Here is an 18,676-nt window from a genome sequence, read left to right on the forward strand (position 1 = left end):
GTCGCTTCGATCCAGAACTCCCTATGCCGAGCTACCTGCGATTGGAGAGTCTGCCTCCTGTCGAATCTCTACCGCCGGCACTAAACTAAAGCGTGACGCGCGGGTGACACACTCGCCCCGCCCTCGGCTCGGAACCTCTGCCGCCGGTACCGCGCCCGTAGTCTCATGCAAAGCCGCGCCTATTCTCCAACGCAGCCTAGAAGCTGCTCTGACGATCTATCCAGCCGCGATGCGGAAGGTGATACACAATCGATGAGGAGAGAAAAAGCCGTGACCTCTTCGGCAAAGTTGTGCCGAAAATAAGGAGGGGGAGGGGGGGGGGGGGGGGGGGGGGGGGGCCTGGGCCCAATGGCGGGCAGGCACGCAGGGGGGGGGGGGGGGGGGGGGGGGCGTGCGTGCGTGGGGGGGGGGGGGGGGGGGGGGTGCAGTGACCCATGCTCGCTCCCACCCTCTCATCTGTCGAACCGACCCGTTTGGCATGTACAGAAACGCAAGGGCACATGGGCTTTGAGTCAGAGTGGAAAGGAATCGCTACGGAATAATCTGAACCGCGTCTGCTTCGACAATCCAGTGGTCTCTGATCCTTGGTCTAAGCTTGCTGCTTTTGGGGAAGCAGGTGTGCCCCTCCTCCTAGACCTGGGCGTCGCCACTAAACACCTATGGTCAACGTCTCGTCCACTGTCTACACTACTCACTCCCGTCGTTGGCTAGCAGTGAAAGATGGATGGCTCCCTTGGCGAAGGATCTTCCAGCGGCCCGGTCCGGCAGCCGGTGGATGGGCGGCTTGTGCCGCGACTTTCAAACGGGGCGAGAGCTTCCCCACAAAAGAAGGACGCGCGTGGAGCGAGACAGGCGGAGGGCCACGGCCGGCAGAGGGAGCCCCGTGGGAAGAGGGAGCCAATCTCACTTTCAATCCAACAACCTAGGTTGCCCCTCCCTGTTCCCTTCCTCGCCATCCCCTCACAGCGTCTACTCGGTCCTCTCTGTCCTCACGCTAGATACTGAGGATGTCCGCTTCCGCTTCTTCCTCATCGTCTTCGTCAACAGCCGCGGCTGCTCGCAGACGATCCCGGCCCGTTCCACCGCCTACTTTGGCCGACAGGACGCTGGGTTGCTTCTCCAATGTTGCTCCCAACGAGACACTGGATAGGCTGATCCGCTTTCTGAGCTCATGGAGTGGAACCGACAAGGTTAGCAGACAAAGAGAGCAGATTAGGGAGGAAAGGGCTCCATTGCAGGAAATTGGCAGTCAGCTAGGCGGGAAGAAAAGAGGGATAGTGGAAGATACGATCGAGGACAAGTCTTGCTCACAAATTGGCCTCCTTTACGCACGTCCTACCGCTCTCACAGGCTCTGATGCTGACGCAATATGGCTCCAAGCTGATCATTCCCATACTGACTTTGCAACATGCCATACGTCTGCGTCTGGCGGGCAACAAGGGTTATCACGCCTACAAGGGAGGCTCGGCCAATGCGAGGAGGTTGGAGAAGCTCTCTTCACTCATAGGAGATGCGAGAGTCTTGTTCAGGATCTGGGGTGTACTGCCAATGATTAAATGGGTGAGTGAGAGGGAAAGCTAGGCTCAGCTTCTATGCAGGATGAGACCACTTTAGAAGCTGACTCTTCCTCTCGTATCCTTATCTTCCACTCTCCTAGATGATCGACATTGAGCGGCATCACCCTCCTACTCGTCCACTGCACATGATTGAGCGCATCCAAGGCTGGTCTATGCTCCTCTACTGCCCAATGGAAGCAGTCGCCTACCTCTCCGGTCACTCCATCCTACCCGTCTCCACGCCCAATCAAAATCGACTGTGGCTCTGGTCCTGCAGACTCTGGGCCGTGTACGTGGGACTCCAGCTCCTCCATCTGGTAGAGGACAATAGGCTGCTCAGACTCAGGGCGAGGGCTTTAGAGAGGAGTCGTGGCCACCCGACTCCTGCGCCTGGAGAGCTGCAGGCCAGGGGCAGTGGCAAGGGGAAGACGAATCTGAGTGAAAAGACTGGCGCGGCTGGGGAGGAGGAGGAGGACGTGAATGATGAGCAGGCCGTGACGCGCAGGTTGTGGGATGATCTGGATGAGAGGAAACAGGCCATCATCTCGCAGCTCTGGGTCAATCTGGGCTACCTGCCTCTCACAATCCACTGGTAAGTACTGACGGAGTATGCTGCTTTACTACCAGCATGTCTGCCATACCCGCGAGAAGGCAATCTCTCACCAAGTTCCCTCTCCTTCCGCTTCTCTTTTTCTCTCGTTTCCTCCTTCTCACAGGTCCTGTCCCTCTGGCATCTTCAACTCTGAAGCCTGGGTAGGCCTCTTTGGAACCATTGCCGCCGTTGCGGGGATCAGGCCAGGATGGAAGGCCACGGCTACCTTGCCGTCTGCCTAAACGGAGTAGACTTGGGCCGCTTGCCGCTCGCGAGGCGGTATACAGGGAAGAGAGAGAGAGAAGTGGAGAAGAGAAGAGAGAAGAAAGGGGCAAGGAGCTGGCAGACTAGTCTGGTCCGGTCTTGTCTTGGCAGAAGGGAAAGAGGCAAAGAGGCAGAGGCAAGAGGAGGAGGAGGAGAGGTATCGACCTCTCCCTCTCCGAGAATTGCAAAAGCAGGATTGGTGACACGCCAGTCCACTTATCTCACTTACTTCAACGATCGCTCCGTCCCTCAATGCCACGCCTGCTACCGATCTACCTACTCTCTCTCTCTCTCTCTCTCTCTTTCTCTCTCTCTCTCTCTCTGAAGTCCCGCAGCCGCCCCATACAAGTCGCAGAGCACCAACCCTGTGCTGTGCTGTGTACTGAGCTGTAATGTGAATCTAATGGCATACACTACTGCTACTGCGACTGGGCTGAACTACTGCTACTGCTACTGCTACTGCTCGGGACTACTCCTACTGCTACTGCTCCGGATCCGGATGCGGATCCGTTTGAGATTTGGATTTGAAAATGAAAACATGAAGCGATGCTAGAAGAGAGCGAGAGGCACAGGTAAAGGTAAAGGAACGGGGAACGGGGGAAGGAAAAGGAAAAGATGAGGGTGAGAGCGAGGGATAGACGATTCGATCTGCCTGCCTGCCAGCCAGTTAGCCAGCCTGTCAGTCAGTCAACACACCCTCTCCTCTCTCCTCTCCCCCGCCCCCTCCCCCTTTCCCCCCTCCCCCAATTCCCTCTCTCAATCAACAATGGTCAATTCCCTCCTACGATGCGCAGCATACGAGTCCTTCCAAGTATCCCAGATATGATTCAGCTCAGCAATATACTCCTTTTGTACTGCATCAAGTTGTTCCTTTGTTGGATTCGAAGACTGCGTCACGTGAATTGGGCGACCGACTGGGTTGATGGTGTAGGTGGGAGGCACCGGGGAAAAGGCGAGTGTCACTTAGATGGACAAGAAGGATCAGGGAGCGTCCCCTCCCCCCCCTCCCCCCACACGTTACACCTCCTGAGGAAAGACTGTGCACTCACCAACGCTGACAATCGGATGTCGAAAGGGTAGAAAGCCAAAGTTGTAATTGAAGACGCCCCTACCGTGGAACAAGGGTAGTGTGAAGCCAAAGATGGCCTGGAAACGCTTTTGCAGCGTGTATACTTTTGTGCCCTTTTCATTTGCCAGCTGTTCGTAAATGTCGTTCTCTCCAAAGGCGAAGCTGGGGGGCGTTGGGAGAGGGAAGGCAGAGTGAGTGAGAGTGAGCCAGCGTATCTGGCAAAGTCAACGATTTCCCTCTCGCATACTCACACGGGCACTAGATCCGCGCCGCTCTTCATTGCAATCTTGATGAACCCCAGACGCCTCTTCAAGACCAAGTCCGCCGTCTGATTGAAAGAGCCGATACGAGTCAGGGGGGGTTGAGCTACTGGTGCAGCCTCCACGCTACCATCGCGCCTCCACTTACCCCTGGTCGAGCATTCAAGCTCTCTGCTGCTCCTCCGACCACAATGGTGATGCTCGATCCTTTGCCCTTTCTGAGAGCCCTCTCACAGCTCCTCCGACTTACACTGCAGAGACCCATTGCCAGCAGCAAGTCTCGGTAGATGGGAATCTTGAAATTGCTAGCAAGGGTCAATAGGCGGGGCTCGATGCCTGGGAAGGTATCCGAGAATTCGAGGGCTTCTGTTGCAAAGGTCGCTACAGCTCCCATGCCGATAATGCCATGTGGGTGGTAGCCGAAAATGTATGGACGATCGGGCGGGAGATCAGCCGTCTAGTCGGCAGAGGGTTGTACGTGGTGGTCAGCTGGCAGATCGACTCGTCTGTCCCCTTGCCTGCTTCTGGTAAGCAGCCACTCACTTTGATCAAGCTGACGGGAAAGTATTCTGCAAAGTACTTGAAGATGGGCAGCCTCCTCACCCACTTGACCTTCCTCCCCCCACTTTCATGTGCATCGTCGAACCACATCCAGATGAGATATACAGTGAGTAGGGGCCACAAAGGCGGAAGAGAACTGTACGAGAGGAACGAAGATGGGCATTTGCGTGAGCGCGAGCCGAAAGATGGCGTCCTTGGCTGTCACACTCACATGAGCAGGAAGAAGAGGGATACGCAAACGGGCAGGCCCACGCCCCATAACAGGACGCCTAGTGTCTGGAGCCTCCTCTGTCGAGGTACTGAAAGGGGTGCGAATCTGGTGAGACGAAGAGAATGGGATTCAGTTCAGGATCCTTCGAATTGCACCTTGGAAGTGATGAGCGGCTCACCTCCAAGCCTGATCTGGCAATTTAGCGCCCTTGCCCTGATCGTCTGGTACCCTCCCCACAATTTCCCTTCCATGCTCATCAATGATGGTGGGTATGTCCGCGTCGGCCTCTTGCTTCTGCGGTCGATCTACGTGGCTGTTGCTCGAGTCTTCGTGTTCGATGGGATTGGTAGGAGCCTCAGCTTGGCCCATGGTGGAGGAGCGGGTAAGGGCAGTGAAGGTAAGGTGCTTTCGTGTGTACAGCAGTGCTCCCCCTGAGGATCACCTGGAACCCCTTGGGTGATGTTAGGCAAAGAGGGCGACCACGATGGCGTACGAATGGGTGAGGAATATGTCTTGTCTGTCACAGTCTTTCACGAGTAAGCAGAGGTCATGAACGAGCGGAAAGGCGGGCCAGGTAGTGGTAGGCCCCGGCCTCACCCACCACCCCGTGGAGGGTCCAGGCGCAATCCATCGCACAGGCCCGCGCGTGGGCTGGCTCGCTTTGCCTGCCTGCCTGCCTCGTCTTGCCTATGTGTGTTGCGATTGATTCCCACACAGCCGCGCTGAGACCCAGACAATGGGAACAGGTCGCAATTACTTACTCCCCCAGTGCAAAGTACTCTCGGACACACCCAGGGACCATTGGTACGGTTGCTGTCAAGGCAGAAGCTTCCCTCGCCTCGACGTCTCATCCACGTTCCGACGAGTTCAGACCAGGGTCCGAGCGCAACCCTAGATGGACGTCTCTCCCTTATCTGGGCGGGCGACATCTCACCCTGACCCACGCGGCAGGGGGGCCGCATCGGACCAAGAGGCCGACGGGAGTGGGTAGCGCGAAGAGATGGACAGGCGGACAGGCAATCAAATCCAATCGGGCCGATGGTTGGCTCCGCGCCTTGGCTTCTTGCCTTTGCTCTTGCCTCTGCCTATTGCCCGGTGCATCTCTGGCTGCAGGAAGCGTCATCGAGGCTTAGCATCCGGCCTGCTATACCGACGCGCCCAGGGAAGCACAGAGTTCTTCTTACCCTCTTGTGCATCCTTCACCTGAAGTGTGTGGCTCAGTCCTGCTTCGGCATCCAAGGTGGAGCATTCGCAGATCTTGGTCGCCGCCGTCAGGGGCCACACCACTTGACATTCGGGACGCAATGTTCCGGCGGACGCGGACGCCACTAAGCCCCGAGGCACGCCTCGCTTGGCAAGTTGCTGCCGCTCACTCGGCTTCCTCACCATATTTCAATTTCCTTTTCTCGTCCGCATCGCCTTACGCAGCCCCTCAGTCATAAGCAGCGTCCCTATATCTACCCTCTTCCTTCCTTGCTGCGACAACGTATTGACCTCTTCCCCGCCCCACCTCGCAGAAGCTAGAGTCACCTGCCTCTTGCCCCCAGACAAGATGCACATCGCATCACTCACCACCCTCGCAGCCTTCGTCGCCTCGACGCTGCTCCTGGCCACTCCTATCCTATCCGCACCTTCCAGCTCGGCGCCTCTCCTAGCCCAGAATGAGCTCAGAGCGCTGTCACCGGCTCAAAAGCAGGATATCCTGGGAGGCCTTCTCGTAGCCAGGGCCGTCAGCGAGAAGCGTGCAGCAGATGGACTTGCTCCTCTCAGCGCACAGCAGGCGCGGGAGATTCTGGAGGTGCACACAGCTGCCAGAGCCGTCAAGAGGTCCAACCCAGATGGCACCTATGCCCCAACGATCCTCACAACCTGCCCAGGCGCCCCTTCCAACCAGACAGGGGGCGCCACTGGCTATGTTCGAAACGGCACTTCGCAGGAGATCAATGCTAACGAGACCGCATACATTACCAAGCATCGCCAGGCTCTGCAGAGCAGTTGGTCGACCTGGCTCTCTTCGGCCTCGCCAGGACCCAATCTCGGAGGCGACTTTGATGTATCGAACTACACCAACACCCTCAGCAACATCCCACGCACAGGTATTGCCATCAGTGGGGGTGGATACAGAGCCATGCTGTACGGCTTGGGTGTCACACAGGGTCTGGACGAGAGGAACTCCACTGCGAGCGGAGCTGGTGTGGGAGGAATCTTGCAACGTGCTGACTACATCGCAGGTCTTTCTGGAGGCTCCTGGGCTACTGGCGCCTATGCTATCAACGGCTTCCCCACCGCCCAGAGACTCGTCGACGAAGTTCTTGACCTGAACAACAATCTCGTCCTCCCTAGCGATGGCACTGTCTCCTTCTACGCTGATTTGGTTGGTGACGTATCTGACAAGCGGGACGAGAATTTCCCCACTAGTATCACAGACTACTGGGGAAGGGCTCTGAGCTACCATCTCCTCAACGATACCACATACCCTGATCAAGGTCAGGCCACTACCTTTAGTGATATCCGCAACACCTCCAGCTTCACAGGTGCCACATACCCCTATCCCGTCGTCATTGCTGACGAGCGAGAACCGGGCGAGACCCTCATCTTTTCCAACACGACCATCTTTGAGTTCAGCCCCTACGAGTACGGTACTTGGGACCGCATCCAGGCATTCGTTCCCATCGATGTCCTGGGATCCAACATCTCCAACGGTGAGATTACTCGCTGTGTGGAGGGCTTTGAGAACTTTGGTTGGGTGGTTGGAACATCTGCCTCGCTGTTCAATGGAGCCCTCATTGATCTGCTAGAGGATGATGGAAATTCCATCATCAAGTCCGCCATCGAGTCTGTTCTGCAGGATATCGGCTCGCAGGACAACGATGTCAGCCAGGTGCCCAACCCCTTTGCAAACTACTCGAACAACGAGCTCGCCTCTCAGGAGCTCATCACCATGGTCGATGGAGGTCTGGACAACCAGAATGTGCCTCTTTGGCCACTGCTGCAGCCGGCTCGTCAGCTCGACTTCATCCTCGCCCTAGACGCTTCGGCAGATACTACCCTCTACTGGCCCAACGGCTCTTCCCTCTACCAGGTGACCCTACGAGCTCAATCGGGCGTCTACCCTGAGATTCCCTCTCCTTACTTCCCCTCGACGAACACCTTCGTCAACCGCGGCCTCAACACTCGCCCCGTCTTCTTTGGATGCAACGCCAGCAATGCAACCAATGCAGGCACTGCCGCCCGCGGCTTCGAGGCGCCCATTGTAGCCTATGTCCCCAACTACCCCTACACCTACCTGACCAACTTCTCCACCTACCAGCTCGCATACAATGCGACCGAGGCACAGGGAATGCTAGACAATGGTGTCGTCCTCGCCTCCCTGGGCGGCAACAACGCAACATGGTCGCAGTGTCTCGCCTGCGGCATGCTAGAGCGGTCTTGGGCTCGAAGTGGTGTCAGTAGGCCCGAAGCCTGCACCACCTGCATGAACACGTACTGTTGGGATGGAGTCGAGGATGATTCCACACCGGCAGAGGACTACTCGCCTGCAATTGGAACACCACAGTGGGTTGGCAATACGGACATTCAGGCTACACCGCCCTCGTCGGGTGCACCGGCAGCGTCCTCTTCTGCTGAAGCCTCCAGCGCAGGGAGGACCAGGAGTGTACTCTTTGGAGGCGGATCCAGCGCAGGGGAAAGGTGGCAAGCGGTATTCAGCTTGAGCATACTGGCGGGGGTGGCTGGAGTGGCATTGCTCATGTAGTTGCTGGAGAGAGAGGGAATTGCCGACTTTGGATCCAGGACCTCCTGGTCCTAGGTTTCGATGGACTCACTTCTGTAACTTCACGTAAAACAGCATAGCGCGTAGCATAGCATAGCATAGCTCAGCACAGCCAAAGCTAGACCAAATGCCACATCCGACTCAGCTCAGCTCAGCTCAGCTCAGCTCAGGTATCAATGACGTTCCAAGAAAAGGACCTAGAATGAATGAATGAGTCGATGAATCGATCAGAGTAGCGTGGCAATGGGGCAGGGGGGAGTAGGGGGGACGAAGAAGACGTATTGGGTTACAAGGAGCGAAAAGAGTGGAGAGTGAAGAGTGAAGAATGGAGAGGGGAGAGGGGTGAGGGGTGAGGGGTGCAAAGGGAATAATCAAAGATCGTAAGAGTAGCAGTAAGAGCAAAAGAGAGTAGGGGAAAGAGGAGAGGGAGTGTTCGTGGTGTTACTCCAAGTAGCCAGAGCCAGGGCCAAAAAATGGGCGAGGGGTAAAGATGGGTTCTGGAATTGCATTCTGCTTCCGATTCTTTCTTCTGATTCTGATAGGGTAGTAGTAGTAGTCGTGCTAGCTCATCGCGTCACATCACATAGGGGCCATATCCATCAGTTCAGCCCTGGGTATCCCGAGCACCCGCACCACCACCACCACCACCTCGCATAGAAGGGGACGAGTATCCACCCGCGTTCCCTGCTCCCGCTCCCGCTCCAGCACCTCCGCTTCCGCCTTGGTACTGCTGCTGCTGGTATCCCATTCCGCCGAATTCGGATGGGCCACCCCCGCTCCCCATTGGGTAGCCACCCATCATAGGCATGCCATACATGGACATGTGCGAAGGAAAGGCGCCCATGCTTGGACTGCCGGGCATCATACCATGCATGGACATGGAGGGTGCGTGACCTCCTCGTGAAGCACCACTGCCGCCTCCTTCCGCACCACCACCACCACCTTGACCTAGGGAGTGAGCTTGTGCGTGACCTTGACTTGGTGAAGGCGCCATGTGCCCATGCTGAGACTGACCAGCCATGGCCATTGCCTGCATGTAGGCCTGTTGAGCAGCCATGGCTGCTGCCATCTGTTGTTGCATCTGCTGCTGTTGCATGTACGGGTCCATTTGAGGTGGGGGAGAAGCACCGCCTGGGCCACCACCACCACCACCACCTCCTCCTCCTCCGCCACCACCGTGGCTCATTTGTGAGCCAGAGGCTCCACCACCGCCGTAGCCGCCTCCTGGCATGCCCATACCCATCATCATGGGGTTCATCATCATCATTTGTTGCCACATGAAGGGGTTGCCCATCATTCCATTGGGCATCATACCGGGCATCATTCCACCCGGCATCATTCCACCCATCATGCCAGGCATCATACCGCCCCACTGACCGCCCGTCATCTGAGGAGACATCATACCGTTTGGCTGCTGCTGCTGCTGGTAAGCCCTGCTCATTTGTTCCTCTTCGCGCTGGCGTCGTTCCGTTTCTACACGCTGCCTTTCACGCTCAGTCAGAGTAGCGCCAAGTCCACCAGCTCCCTTTCGCTCGCGCTCGTGGGCGGTAATAGCACCCAGCAAGCCAGCTTGAGGCTGTGGAGGTTGCGAAGGAGGCTCGACCATGGGCATGCCCATCTGACGTGCGTCCGACTCTTGCTGCTTCGCCGAGCGATCAGCCTTGTCGGCAGCTCCGGCCTGCAAGAGTCCATGAGACTGGAAAGGCGCTGCAATTTGTCCGGATCGATCATTATTGTTGAGCGTCACGAAGGACTGCCGGTTGTGAGAGGCGACAGGTCCCATTTGGTACCCTTGACCAGGTGAGATGGAGCGCGACCTCTCATCTTGTGGAGCACTGAGCTGCGATTGCTGCGTTGCTTGCCTCGATTGCGAAGGTTGTCCAGGGACCAGTGCCGGGTGAATGCCGCCAGCACGCAGCTGGCCTCCAGCGGGTGTTGAAGCAGAAGACTGCATCGAGCTGGGACTGCTGACACGCCCACCCGCAAGGCCATAAGCGTTGCTTCCTGTAGTGCTGTTGGCCATGCCAGGCTTGGGAAGACCAGCAGCCGCAGCGACCTGAGCAGCTCTGCCCTGGTCAGTCGAACTACTGCTACTGGTTGGGCCAGTCGAGTTTGAAGTAGAGATGGGAGCGCCTCCTACTGCTGATGATACATCACGAGGCAATCCACCGGGTACAGTCTGAATGCCCTGAGCCTGATCATCGTCGTCATCGTCTTCTCGGTCCTGCTCCTCTTGCTCCTCTTCGTCAGACTCCTCTCCCCAGGCATGCCGGCCAGGCTGCTTCAGACCCTTCCTCTGAACGCCCATCCGTTGGCCGGGTTTGCTCATTGCTTCGGCATGAGCAGCGGCTTCTGCCTGTGCAGCCTCCTTTCGATCTTGCGTTCGCTTGTTCTGGCTGAAGCTCGAAGGGTAGGCAGGTGGCTGAGCTGGTCGGGAAGGAGTAGGAGTTGCGACAGTAGTGGGAGTGCGACTGGCTGGATCCTGTGCGCCAACACCCTTCTGTTGCTGGTGCTGATCAGACGGAGAGACTGGCTGATCCAAGTAAGTGTAAGCAGCCATGGCGTCCTCGTCAAGGCGATCTTCGTTACCTCTGCTTGTGCCGTCAATGTTCGAAGGCCGACGTGAGTCCACGGGGCTGTTCTCGTAGCTAGGCTGTGTGTACACGCTAGGAGATACAATACTTGAAGAGTCCTTCGCCGCGGCGGCAGCGCTGGCAGTAGCAGCGAGAGCGGCAACGCGTCCAGCATTCTTCGGCGGTACGGATCTCGCCTCTCCGGCATTGGTTGTGCTCGTAGGCGCTGGGAGCTGGTCCGACATGGAACGGAGGTAGAAGAGAGCACCCTCATCGTAGCTGGCCGAGACATCTGTGTCACTCTTGGCACTCTGACTGAATTCTGTCTTTTGCTGCTCAGCTTCGGCTCCACGGCCTGATGGAGCCAAGATGGGGACGGGCTTAGCTTGGTGCGTTGGCTCTGTATACTGTGGACGCGGCGAGACCAAAGCAGGAGCTGCGGCTTGGGATCCAACAGCACCTGATCTTGTCGACGCTGCACCCGATTGCGGTCCACTCGAGGGGCGGCTGTCCGTAGCGATATTCGTCAAAACCGTTGGTCGAGTCTGGGTCTGCGCGTTTGCTGGCGCTTGAGTACTCTCTGCAACAGATGGCTGCTTGACAGAGCCTCTGATACTGCCATCGCGGTCAGAATTAGACGCAACGTCGGGGTGAGAGAATGCTGGCGCGCTTGGCTGAGGGCGAGCGCCTGCTCCCACGCGATCTTCTTCTGGCTGCAAAGCTGTTCCATAGACTTGAGCTGGGCTGGCAGAGCCCGAGGAAGCCGCCTGAGCTGCTGCTTCCTGCTGGTGCAGCTTGTGTCGGCCGATAGCAGTATCCAGATTGATGCTGCCTTCACGAGACTTCTGCTCTCCGATTGCGTCCAGTCCAGGGGCCTGGGAGACACCGGTATCCCTAGATGACGATGACGGTTGAGCAGTCGCAGTTCCCGTGGAAGGTGCCTGAGAGGCAGAGGGGGAAGCCTCGGTAGCCGTTGCTGCAAGAGGTGCAGAGTCAGATTGGACGGAAGACGTAGAGGGAGCGGGTTCGAAAGTCTTGGGCAGCGCCTCTCTGGAGCCACCGAAGTCCAAGGGAGGTAGGCTGTTGGTCTGCACCTCCGACAAGGCTGGAGGCCCGTTCGAAGTGGGAGATCTAAGCTCTTCCTTCGGCTCTGCTCCCTCTTGAGCCGGTTCCTCGGCGATGTTGTTCGTCTGGGCATTTGCATTTGGGCGTGAATTTGTGGTGGGCCCATTGGCGCCATTGAGTTGCCGTGTATGTGCAGTGTTGGGTGTGGGAAGAGGTGGCAGGATCGGAGTCCTTTCACCCCTCATCCTAGCGGACATGATCCCATGCAAATTGTACCGTGAAGCCAAATGCCTCTCCTCTCTGACATCGAGGAATTCGGCCAGCTCTCGGTCTAGGAAGAGCCTCTCCTTGTACGGACCGATGGGATAGGCGAAGAACGCAGATTGAGGGCTGCGGGCATCCCAGACAAAGCCCTCTGGACGGCCATAGAGCTTGTAGGCATCCATGAATCCAATGATCCACTTCATCATTTCCGCGTTGGCTCCCTTCGATCCAACTTCGAGCTCAGGCATGATCATGACCCAGCCCGTTTGTCGGATTCGGTTGGTAGCAGAGACTACCTGGCTCTGCGGAAAGGCTCCCTCTACCTTGAACAGAGATGATCCTTCCACAAGCTCGGGGCGCGAAGGGTAGACCGCAAACGCATGAGCAACGTAGACCATAGTTGCGAAAGCTTTCTTTGCCTTTTTGTTCTCGAAGAATTGAGCAGTACCTTTTGCACCATTGCAGCCTGGAGGTGGTTCTATCTCAGGCTGACCAGCGGAACCTACGACGCTCAGAGGTCTTCCGCCGCCATTGGCAGGGCTAGGAGATCCTGGCACAGGTGAAGAGATGCTCAAGACGGAGCTACGATCTCCAGCCCCGCCGAGCTTTTGCCAAAGCCTGCGACCAACACCACCACCTGAGCCTGCATCGTCCGGTCGGTCCTTTGTGAGGACCAGCCAGCACTTCTTCCATTCGGTCGATCCCATGAATCGAGCTTTGACCCAACCCTCCATCCGGCCTTTCGCTAGAGGGCTGGCAACCGACATGTTCTTGATAGCAGGTGGAGGCCCTTGCATAGGAGCGGTGTCTGGTGTAGAGCCAGCGCCGACAGCGCCAAGTCTCGCTCTGATCAGAGACCCGGTGTAGATCTCTTCCAGTCGTACCTTCTCCCATGATGCCAGTCGAATGCCGTTGATCCAAGCCTGCACCAAACGTCGGCCAACAGCTCCTTCTACGCAGAAGAGTATGCGGTTGTTCCCCGCAGAATTCAGAGCAAAGACGTTCTCGTACCGTCCGCGACTGCCCGGAATCTCTGCTGGGTCTTCGACGAGGTTACCGATCAAGTCGACGAAGGAGTCTGTGACGTTAATGTAAGTAGGCGGTACCTCCTTTCCCTCCTTTGCCGCCTGTTCCATCTGTCTGACACTCCATACGCTCAGTACAGTGCCGCTCAATTGCACAAAGCACAAGTGCCAGGCTTTTCTCGGGTCACCGGACCTCAAGGGTTTACCGTCTGCGCCCAGTGCATCTCGACGTGACAGATAACCCTCCATGTAAATCTTCTTTTGCTGAGAGTCCTGCAGGGTCAGAGCGCTTCGCAGTTCGGGAGACTTGAAGGTCAACGGAGTAGCGGCTGTACGGATGGACTGAGACGTGGAGCCAGTTGGGGAAGACGGACGAGCGGGGGGTGAGGAGGCATTGGGGCTGGAAGCCTGATAGGGGTCAGCCTGATCGAGAGGTTGGAAAGCAGAGAACGGCCGCAGAGACTGGGTCCGACGGTGTGGGGCTCCGTTGGCACTGGCATCCATTCCGGAAGGCATGGAGGGACTCTGAGGTGGCTGCTGCTGTTGCTGCGACTGCAATGACTTCAGTGGCTGGAAAGTAGAGCTACGTTGTGGAGCGCCCTGCGACGGTTGGGGAGGCTGTCCCTGACCGACTGGCGAGGCAGTCCGATCCGCCATGCTGTAGCGCTGTTGCGACTGTGAGGACTGCTGTTGTGGGTATTGACCCTGCTGCGAGCCGGGAGGCGGTAGCTGCTGCTGCTGCTGCTGATCACCGTATCGACTGCTGCGATTCGAGGGTGCTCTACCTAGAGCATTGTTACCGCTGCCATTCATGTTGCGAGGGTCGAAAGAATCCGATGAGGAGTTTCCTCCAGGCTGAGGACGAAATTGGGCCGGGCCCCGCTGAGTGGCGGCCCAAGAGGGTTGACCGTTCATGAGGAGGGGTAGGTGGAGGAGGATGAGAGGTGATCCGAGCGGATACAGGGGCAGATTCTTGCAGTCGTCGAACGATGGGGTCTAGGCAGATCAGAGGATTGGTGCGCTGAACTACGAGGGTATGAGGTTGCGACTGTACCAGAGAGGGAGAGAGGGAGAGAGGGAGAAAAGGTAGGTATCGACGTTGCAGAGGTGCGACGGGGAAAGTGGACAGAGAGGCGCGAAGAAATGGGGCGGGCGAGTCGGTAGCTGAGGGAGGCAGATCGCCTCGACGTCAGGGCCACGGCGGGGGGCACCGCCATCTTTGACTTTTGGCCAAGGCCCAGAGGGCAGAGTGTGCGTCCGGCGGCAGGCGCACACACAGCACTTGGCCACACGGCGTCCTCGCCCCTCGCAGGTGAGGGATCCCATGATCGGCTCATGCATGCAACTCAGCACACTCGCATACAGCGGGGATCCGACGACGGACCAGAAGTCTCACTCACCCACGACGGCTCAATGGATACTAGCACAGCTCGTTCATCACAAGCAGTAGCGCAAGCAGGAGGCAGAGCCAAGCGAAGCGAAGCGGGGGCCAGTGGGATCCAGATAAGGAAGTAGAAGCAAAGATAGATTTTGCATGCATTACAAACAAGACGGAAAGCCGAACAAGCTGTCTAGCTCGCCGGGGTATCGTTCCATCACCCTTGCGCCGCGGCATTCCCGCGACCTCAGTCGACTCTCACGTCAAGGCACCCCACCACCCCTTCTGCAGCGCACCCACATCTCTCCTCGCACAGTCTACCAATGGCTCATCTACCAAAGCCCTGCTCGAACCTCGTCTTGCGCGACGAAGGCTCTGGATTGCGAGTGCGATAGAAGGCGATCCTCTCGGTGAGGTAGAAGCCAAAATTGGGGCTCCGCAGAAAGTCCAAGTAGAGACTCTGACGCACCGCACTGCCAGTGGGAAGAGACCTACTCCGAATCGGCAAGGGTGTGCCATGCGCTTTAAGCGATGCCAGGAAGCCTTCAGTCTCAAAGGGCTTGATGTTTGCCCCTTCCCCCGAGCCCTCTGCGGGGATGAGGGAAGAGATGTACCTGTTTAGAGGGGCTAGGAAGCGCTCCGTGATATCGGTAAAGTACCTCCTGAGCATTGCGTTGGCTCCCTCGACGTTGTCTCCCTTCTCCATCATCTCCTGGATCTTCTTGAGCAGAGGCCGGTCCTTGCTGATCCTCCTCTTGCGCTTCGAGACGAAGCCTGGTAGATGCTCAGGTCCTCCTCCTCCAGCTCCGGTCCCTCCTGCGACACCTGACGACTTGACCCCACTGCCACCCTTGCTCCCGTACTTTCCCGCTGTACCGAGCTTCACGGCCGCCTTGCCCACTCGTAGGACGTGCGGCCAATGTGAGCAGGCTTGAGCCATGAAAGCATTAGTACAGCCGATGATGGTTCCAGCGGGAGGCTGTTTGCGATTGGCAAGATTCTTGAAGTCGTAGTCATGAATCGTGAAGAAGGGCCTGAAGTCGCCAGCGTGGGGTATGGGCCGGCAGATGTCAAGCAGGTGCCAGACGGCCTCACTGCACATCTTTGGGTCAGGGCCGATGACGAAGATAGGTCTGCAAGGACGGTAAAGTGGGCCTGTTAGCTTAAGATTTTCTCGAAGGCGTGCTGATCGACCCGCACTCACTCGGCAAGCAGCACACACTCCCACACCAACCACATGTCAGCGAGCGCTTCCTTGAACACTTCGACGAGGGGAGTGGTAGGAATGGAGGCCAGGAGAGGCTCCTCTTCGGTAGAGCCTGCGACTGGTACTTCGCCTCGCCTTTGATCCTGCTGCTTAATCATCGCTGTCGACAGGCTCTTTCCGACTGTGTTGGGATCTGAGGGCGGCAGGATCGCTTCCGTGGCGTTCGATGATTGGGATTGGCGACCAAGAGGCAGCTGAACCCAGAGGACGGATCCCACCATCGGAAGAGGCAGAGTGGCACCCGGAGAAGGATTTGGCCACTTAGTGACGGAGCTTGCGAAGGCTTCCAGAATCGGATCGCCGTACTCGAAATATAAAGGTCCAAGCCTGTTTGCGATCTGCCCAAACAGAGCAACGTAGGGGAGATGAGACAGGATCACAAGAGATTTCTGAGAGAGGTCGGAGAGGATTCAGTATTGAATGTCGTTCTATTGTTGTTCTTTTCCAAGGGGCACTCACCTGGAAGTAGCCTCGACGAATGCTGGCGTCCCTCTTCTGTCTGAAGAAGGTATAGCCATAGATATACGAAGAACTACTGCTGTTAGAAATCTTGCAAGCAGAGACATTCGCCAGACCCGACGAGACACTGGACGTCGCCAATGTTTCTTGAGTTAGCACCGCGGACGCCTCCGTAATGTCGTATTCTTGGCTATTCACGAGGATCGTCTTCGCTGCGATATCAATCGATGATCGATCGCTCGTGATCTCATTCTCCGCAACATCTTTCATCTCGTCCTGCTTGCCAGAACTAATGTCACCTCCACCATTAATGCCTTCCTGCTGATGTGAGTCTGTCTGTAGGGCGTTCCGCCCACTGTATGAAGCTCTGGTGAAGAGAGATTTGACCCCTAGGCTGTTGTCCCCAGAGCTGCCCAACTTGCGGGAGTGCTCCCTTCTCGACCTCGGGGTCCGGTCGTTTGCGATCGACAGCGGAGCGCCCAAAGTGGACGGTGAAGGTGCGAATCTAGGTGGGGAGGAGGTTGAGGCTTCAAGCGGTACTTCCCGAACCCGAAATGAGAAGGAGATGTCTCCAACATCAAAGATTGAGGTATCCGGGAAGGACGAGAAGGCACTGGAACGTGATGAGGGAGGGCAAACATGAGGTCGAGTCTGCCTCATTCTTGACAATGATCAGGTCCTGGCCACTCACATGTTGTCTTTCTCCTCTCTGCTAATGTCCAAAGGGGGCCACAGACGCTCTAGGTCAGGCCCTTTCTCTAGGTCAAAATTTACCACTCCGATAGAAAGTATCCACCGCTGTAGCAAATGTTTGTCTGTTTGCGCCTGTACAGCAGCGCCGATGGGTGCAGCAGTAGGCTGCGAAGCGATATCGATACCCTGACCACTTCCACTGATGCTCGCAGAGTTATCCTGTCTGCCCTGATTGGCAGAGGGCGATCCTGCTTCCAATGAGAAAGTAGGTGACGAAGGGGACTGAGCCGCCGTGTGGCCACGTCGACTGGACGTCCTCTCCCTCAGCGGTTCCTGTAAGGAAACTGCCGAAGGAACGCGCCCTTTGCGCCCCAGAGGTGTTCCACCCGAAGTTGTGGTCAACCTACTGCTGCCGCCGGATGCCGATGTCTGAGAAGAGCCCGGTCTGCTGGCATCGTTGCTCGACATCTTGTTGGAAGGAGGCTGCTTGAGACTTGAGGATCTTGGCGTCTTGTGTGATGTCAGAGATGCCCGGCGAGCCGTAATGGACGGAGAAGAAGGAGCATCCATGCTGCCACTGCTACTGGCCTTGCTCCGGGGAGTTGCAGTCCAATCTTTCGAGGAGCTTCTCCCTGGCGTCCTCAGCACATCGGATCCAGGAGCGATGGGTTGTGGTGGGGTAGATCTTCGGTCTGAGTGGTTCGTGGCGTCTTCTTCTGCCGAATAGTATGCACCGCCAGAGGCAGAGCTCTCCAGGCTCGACCTGCTTGGTGCAAATGCTGTTGAACGCTTGGCCCATTCCGGCATGGCATGCCGTTCAGGACCATTGGCGGATGATGGAGATGCATCGTTGCTTAAAGAGGCTCCCGAAGCTGCTCGAGGCTGTGGTACAGCACGTGATTGCGCAGGGTAGGGAAGGCTGTTCTGCTTCGGGGACCAGTCTCCAAGGTCCTCCTCGGCGTCTGGAGACGAGGCCAAGTTGAGAGTGGATAGACTGAGATCCCCGCTATTGCCTTCCTTTCCCTCAGGCTGGATTGGTGAAGCACTTCTCATTGCCAAAGAAGGCGGATTGTTGCGGCTCGCGAGGGAAGAGCCGGGTGTGATGTGGCCATTGGCCGACAACCCCGGCTGGCGCGACATGGATGATATTCCGCCAGGGCACTACCTTTAGCGCTCAGGACCCAGGTCTGAGAGCCAAACGGCTCGATGCGCTTCAAAGCTTCTGCTGCTGATGGCGATAGTAGTGATCACGGACGAAGTCGAGGGCTGAAATTCTGGGCAGCAAGCGATGCAGAAGAGTGAGACACCAATGGCCTTGTGCCTGATTGCGGAATGTCTGGAACGGGATATTGGCCGTAGGCTGGATCGCAATGGCAAGCGCTCCCAATGTTGATGTCGCTTTTGCCTCTGGTATTGACGCTGATGGCTGGCAGGCCGCACCCCGCTAGGACTGGCAAGTGGGAGTCGGGAACGAAGAGGAGTGCCGTGGGAACAGTAGAGTATATCCTCAGAAGCAGTGGATGATGGGCGTGGGATGAGGCCCGATCGCCTTGGCTCGTTGTTTCCCCCGCGGTAGGGAAGCGTCTCAGTGGATGCATCCGACGGTGCGTCTGACGCAGAGGCCCGTCGGGGTCTGAAAGCCAGTGTGCGAAAGCTAGACTAGGGTG

At 57.3% G+C, this 18,676-nt stretch overlaps 5 protein-coding genes across 5 annotated transcripts; 2 read left to right on the forward strand and 3 right to left on the reverse strand.

Moving 5' to 3' along the window:
* Nucleotides 1–915: 915 nt before the first annotated feature.
* BCV69DRAFT_280521 (hypothetical protein) lies at nt 916–2,403 on the forward strand. The gene is made up of 3 exons (XM_025491641.1): nt 916–1,190; nt 1,351–1,560; nt 1,658–2,403. The coding sequence occupies exons 1-3, from the start codon at nt 1,008–1,010 to the stop codon at nt 2,150–2,152; spliced, it is 888 nt and encodes a 295-aa protein (XP_025350074.1). The 5' UTR covers nt 916–1,007; the 3' UTR covers nt 2,153–2,403.
* A 765-nt stretch (nt 2,404–3,168) lies between these two features.
* BCV69DRAFT_296883 (DAGAT-domain-containing protein) lies at nt 3,169–4,882 on the reverse strand (the record flags this gene model as incomplete). Its single annotated transcript, XM_025494057.1, has 7 exons — nt 3,169–3,374; nt 3,462–3,643; nt 3,733–3,809; nt 3,890–4,198; nt 4,285–4,438; nt 4,514–4,618; nt 4,692–4,882. 7 exons carry the CDS (start codon nt 4,880–4,882, stop codon nt 3,169–3,171), a joined length of 1,224 nt encoding a protein of 407 aa, XP_025350075.1.
* Nucleotides 4,883–6,335: 1,453 nt separating this feature from the next.
* Nucleotides 6,336–8,138, forward strand: BCV69DRAFT_234942 (hypothetical protein; the record flags this gene model as incomplete). Its single annotated transcript, XM_025489896.1, has 1 exon — nt 6,336–8,138. A coding segment is annotated over one exon (1,803 nt), but the record flags the coding sequence as incomplete, so codon positions are not given.
* Nucleotides 8,139–8,395: 257 nt separating this feature from the next.
* Nucleotides 8,396–14,348, reverse strand: BCV69DRAFT_101234 (hypothetical protein). Its single transcript, XM_025489016.1, has 2 exons — nt 8,651–14,348; nt 8,396–8,482 (listed from the first exon to the last, which is right to left on the reverse strand). Exon 1 carries the CDS (start codon nt 14,125–14,127, stop codon nt 8,890–8,892), a length of 5,238 nt encoding a protein of 1,745 aa, XP_025350077.1. The 5' UTR covers nt 14,128–14,348; the 3' UTR covers nt 8,396–8,482; nt 8,651–8,889.
* Nucleotides 14,349–14,718: 370 nt separating this feature from the next.
* On the reverse strand, nt 14,719–18,570 carry BCV69DRAFT_310421 (DUF1630-domain-containing protein). The gene is made up of 4 exons (XM_025494788.1): nt 17,008–18,570; nt 16,317–16,929; nt 15,795–16,246; nt 14,719–15,723 (listed from the first exon to the last, which is right to left on the reverse strand). The coding sequence occupies exons 1-4, from the start codon at nt 18,147–18,149 to the stop codon at nt 14,919–14,921; spliced, it is 3,012 nt and encodes a 1,003-aa protein (XP_025350078.1). The 5' UTR covers nt 18,150–18,570; the 3' UTR covers nt 14,719–14,918.
* Nucleotides 18,571–18,676: the final 106 nt, after the last annotated feature.

This window comes from Pseudomicrostroma glucosiphilum (genome assembly GCF_003144135.1).
Source record: "Pseudomicrostroma glucosiphilum strain MCA 4718 unplaced genomic scaffold BCV69scaffold_2, whole genome shotgun sequence".
NCBI lineage: Eukaryota > Fungi > Basidiomycota > Exobasidiomycetes > Microstromatales > Microstromataceae > Microstroma > Microstroma glucosiphilum.

What these genes read in the sequence shown, in the direction of transcription:
- BCV69DRAFT_101234 (XM_025489016.1), bottom strand. Translation starts at nt 14,127, where the DNA reads ATGAACGGTCAACCCTCTTGGGCCGCCACTCAGCGGGGCCCGGCCCAA.
- BCV69DRAFT_310421 (XM_025494788.1), bottom strand. Translation starts at nt 18,149, where the DNA reads ATGTCGCGCCAGCCGGGGTTGTCGGCCAATGGCCACATCACACCCGGC. An exon ending in TTCGTCGAGGCTACTTCCAG is followed by an intron (nt 16,247 to 16,316) that starts GTGAGTGCCCCT and finishes GACCTCTCTCAG; the next exon opens with AAATCTCTTGTGATCCTGTC. An exon ending in GAGTGTGTGCTGCTTGCCGA is followed by an intron (nt 15,724 to 15,794) that starts GTGAGTGCGGGT and finishes CCGTCCTTGCAG; the next exon opens with ACCTATCTTCGTCATCGGCC.
- BCV69DRAFT_280521 (XM_025491641.1), top strand. Translation starts at nt 1,008, where the DNA reads ATGTCCGCTTCCGCTTCTTCCTCATCGTCTTCGTCAACAGCCGCGGCT. An exon ending in CATGGAGTGGAACCGACAAG is followed by an intron (nt 1,191 to 1,350) that starts GTTAGCAGACAA and finishes CCGCTCTCACAG; the next exon opens with GCTCTGATGCTGACGCAATA. An exon ending in TACTGCCAATGATTAAATGG is followed by an intron (nt 1,561 to 1,657) that starts GTGAGTGAGAGG and finishes CCACTCTCCTAG; the next exon opens with ATGATCGACATTGAGCGGCA.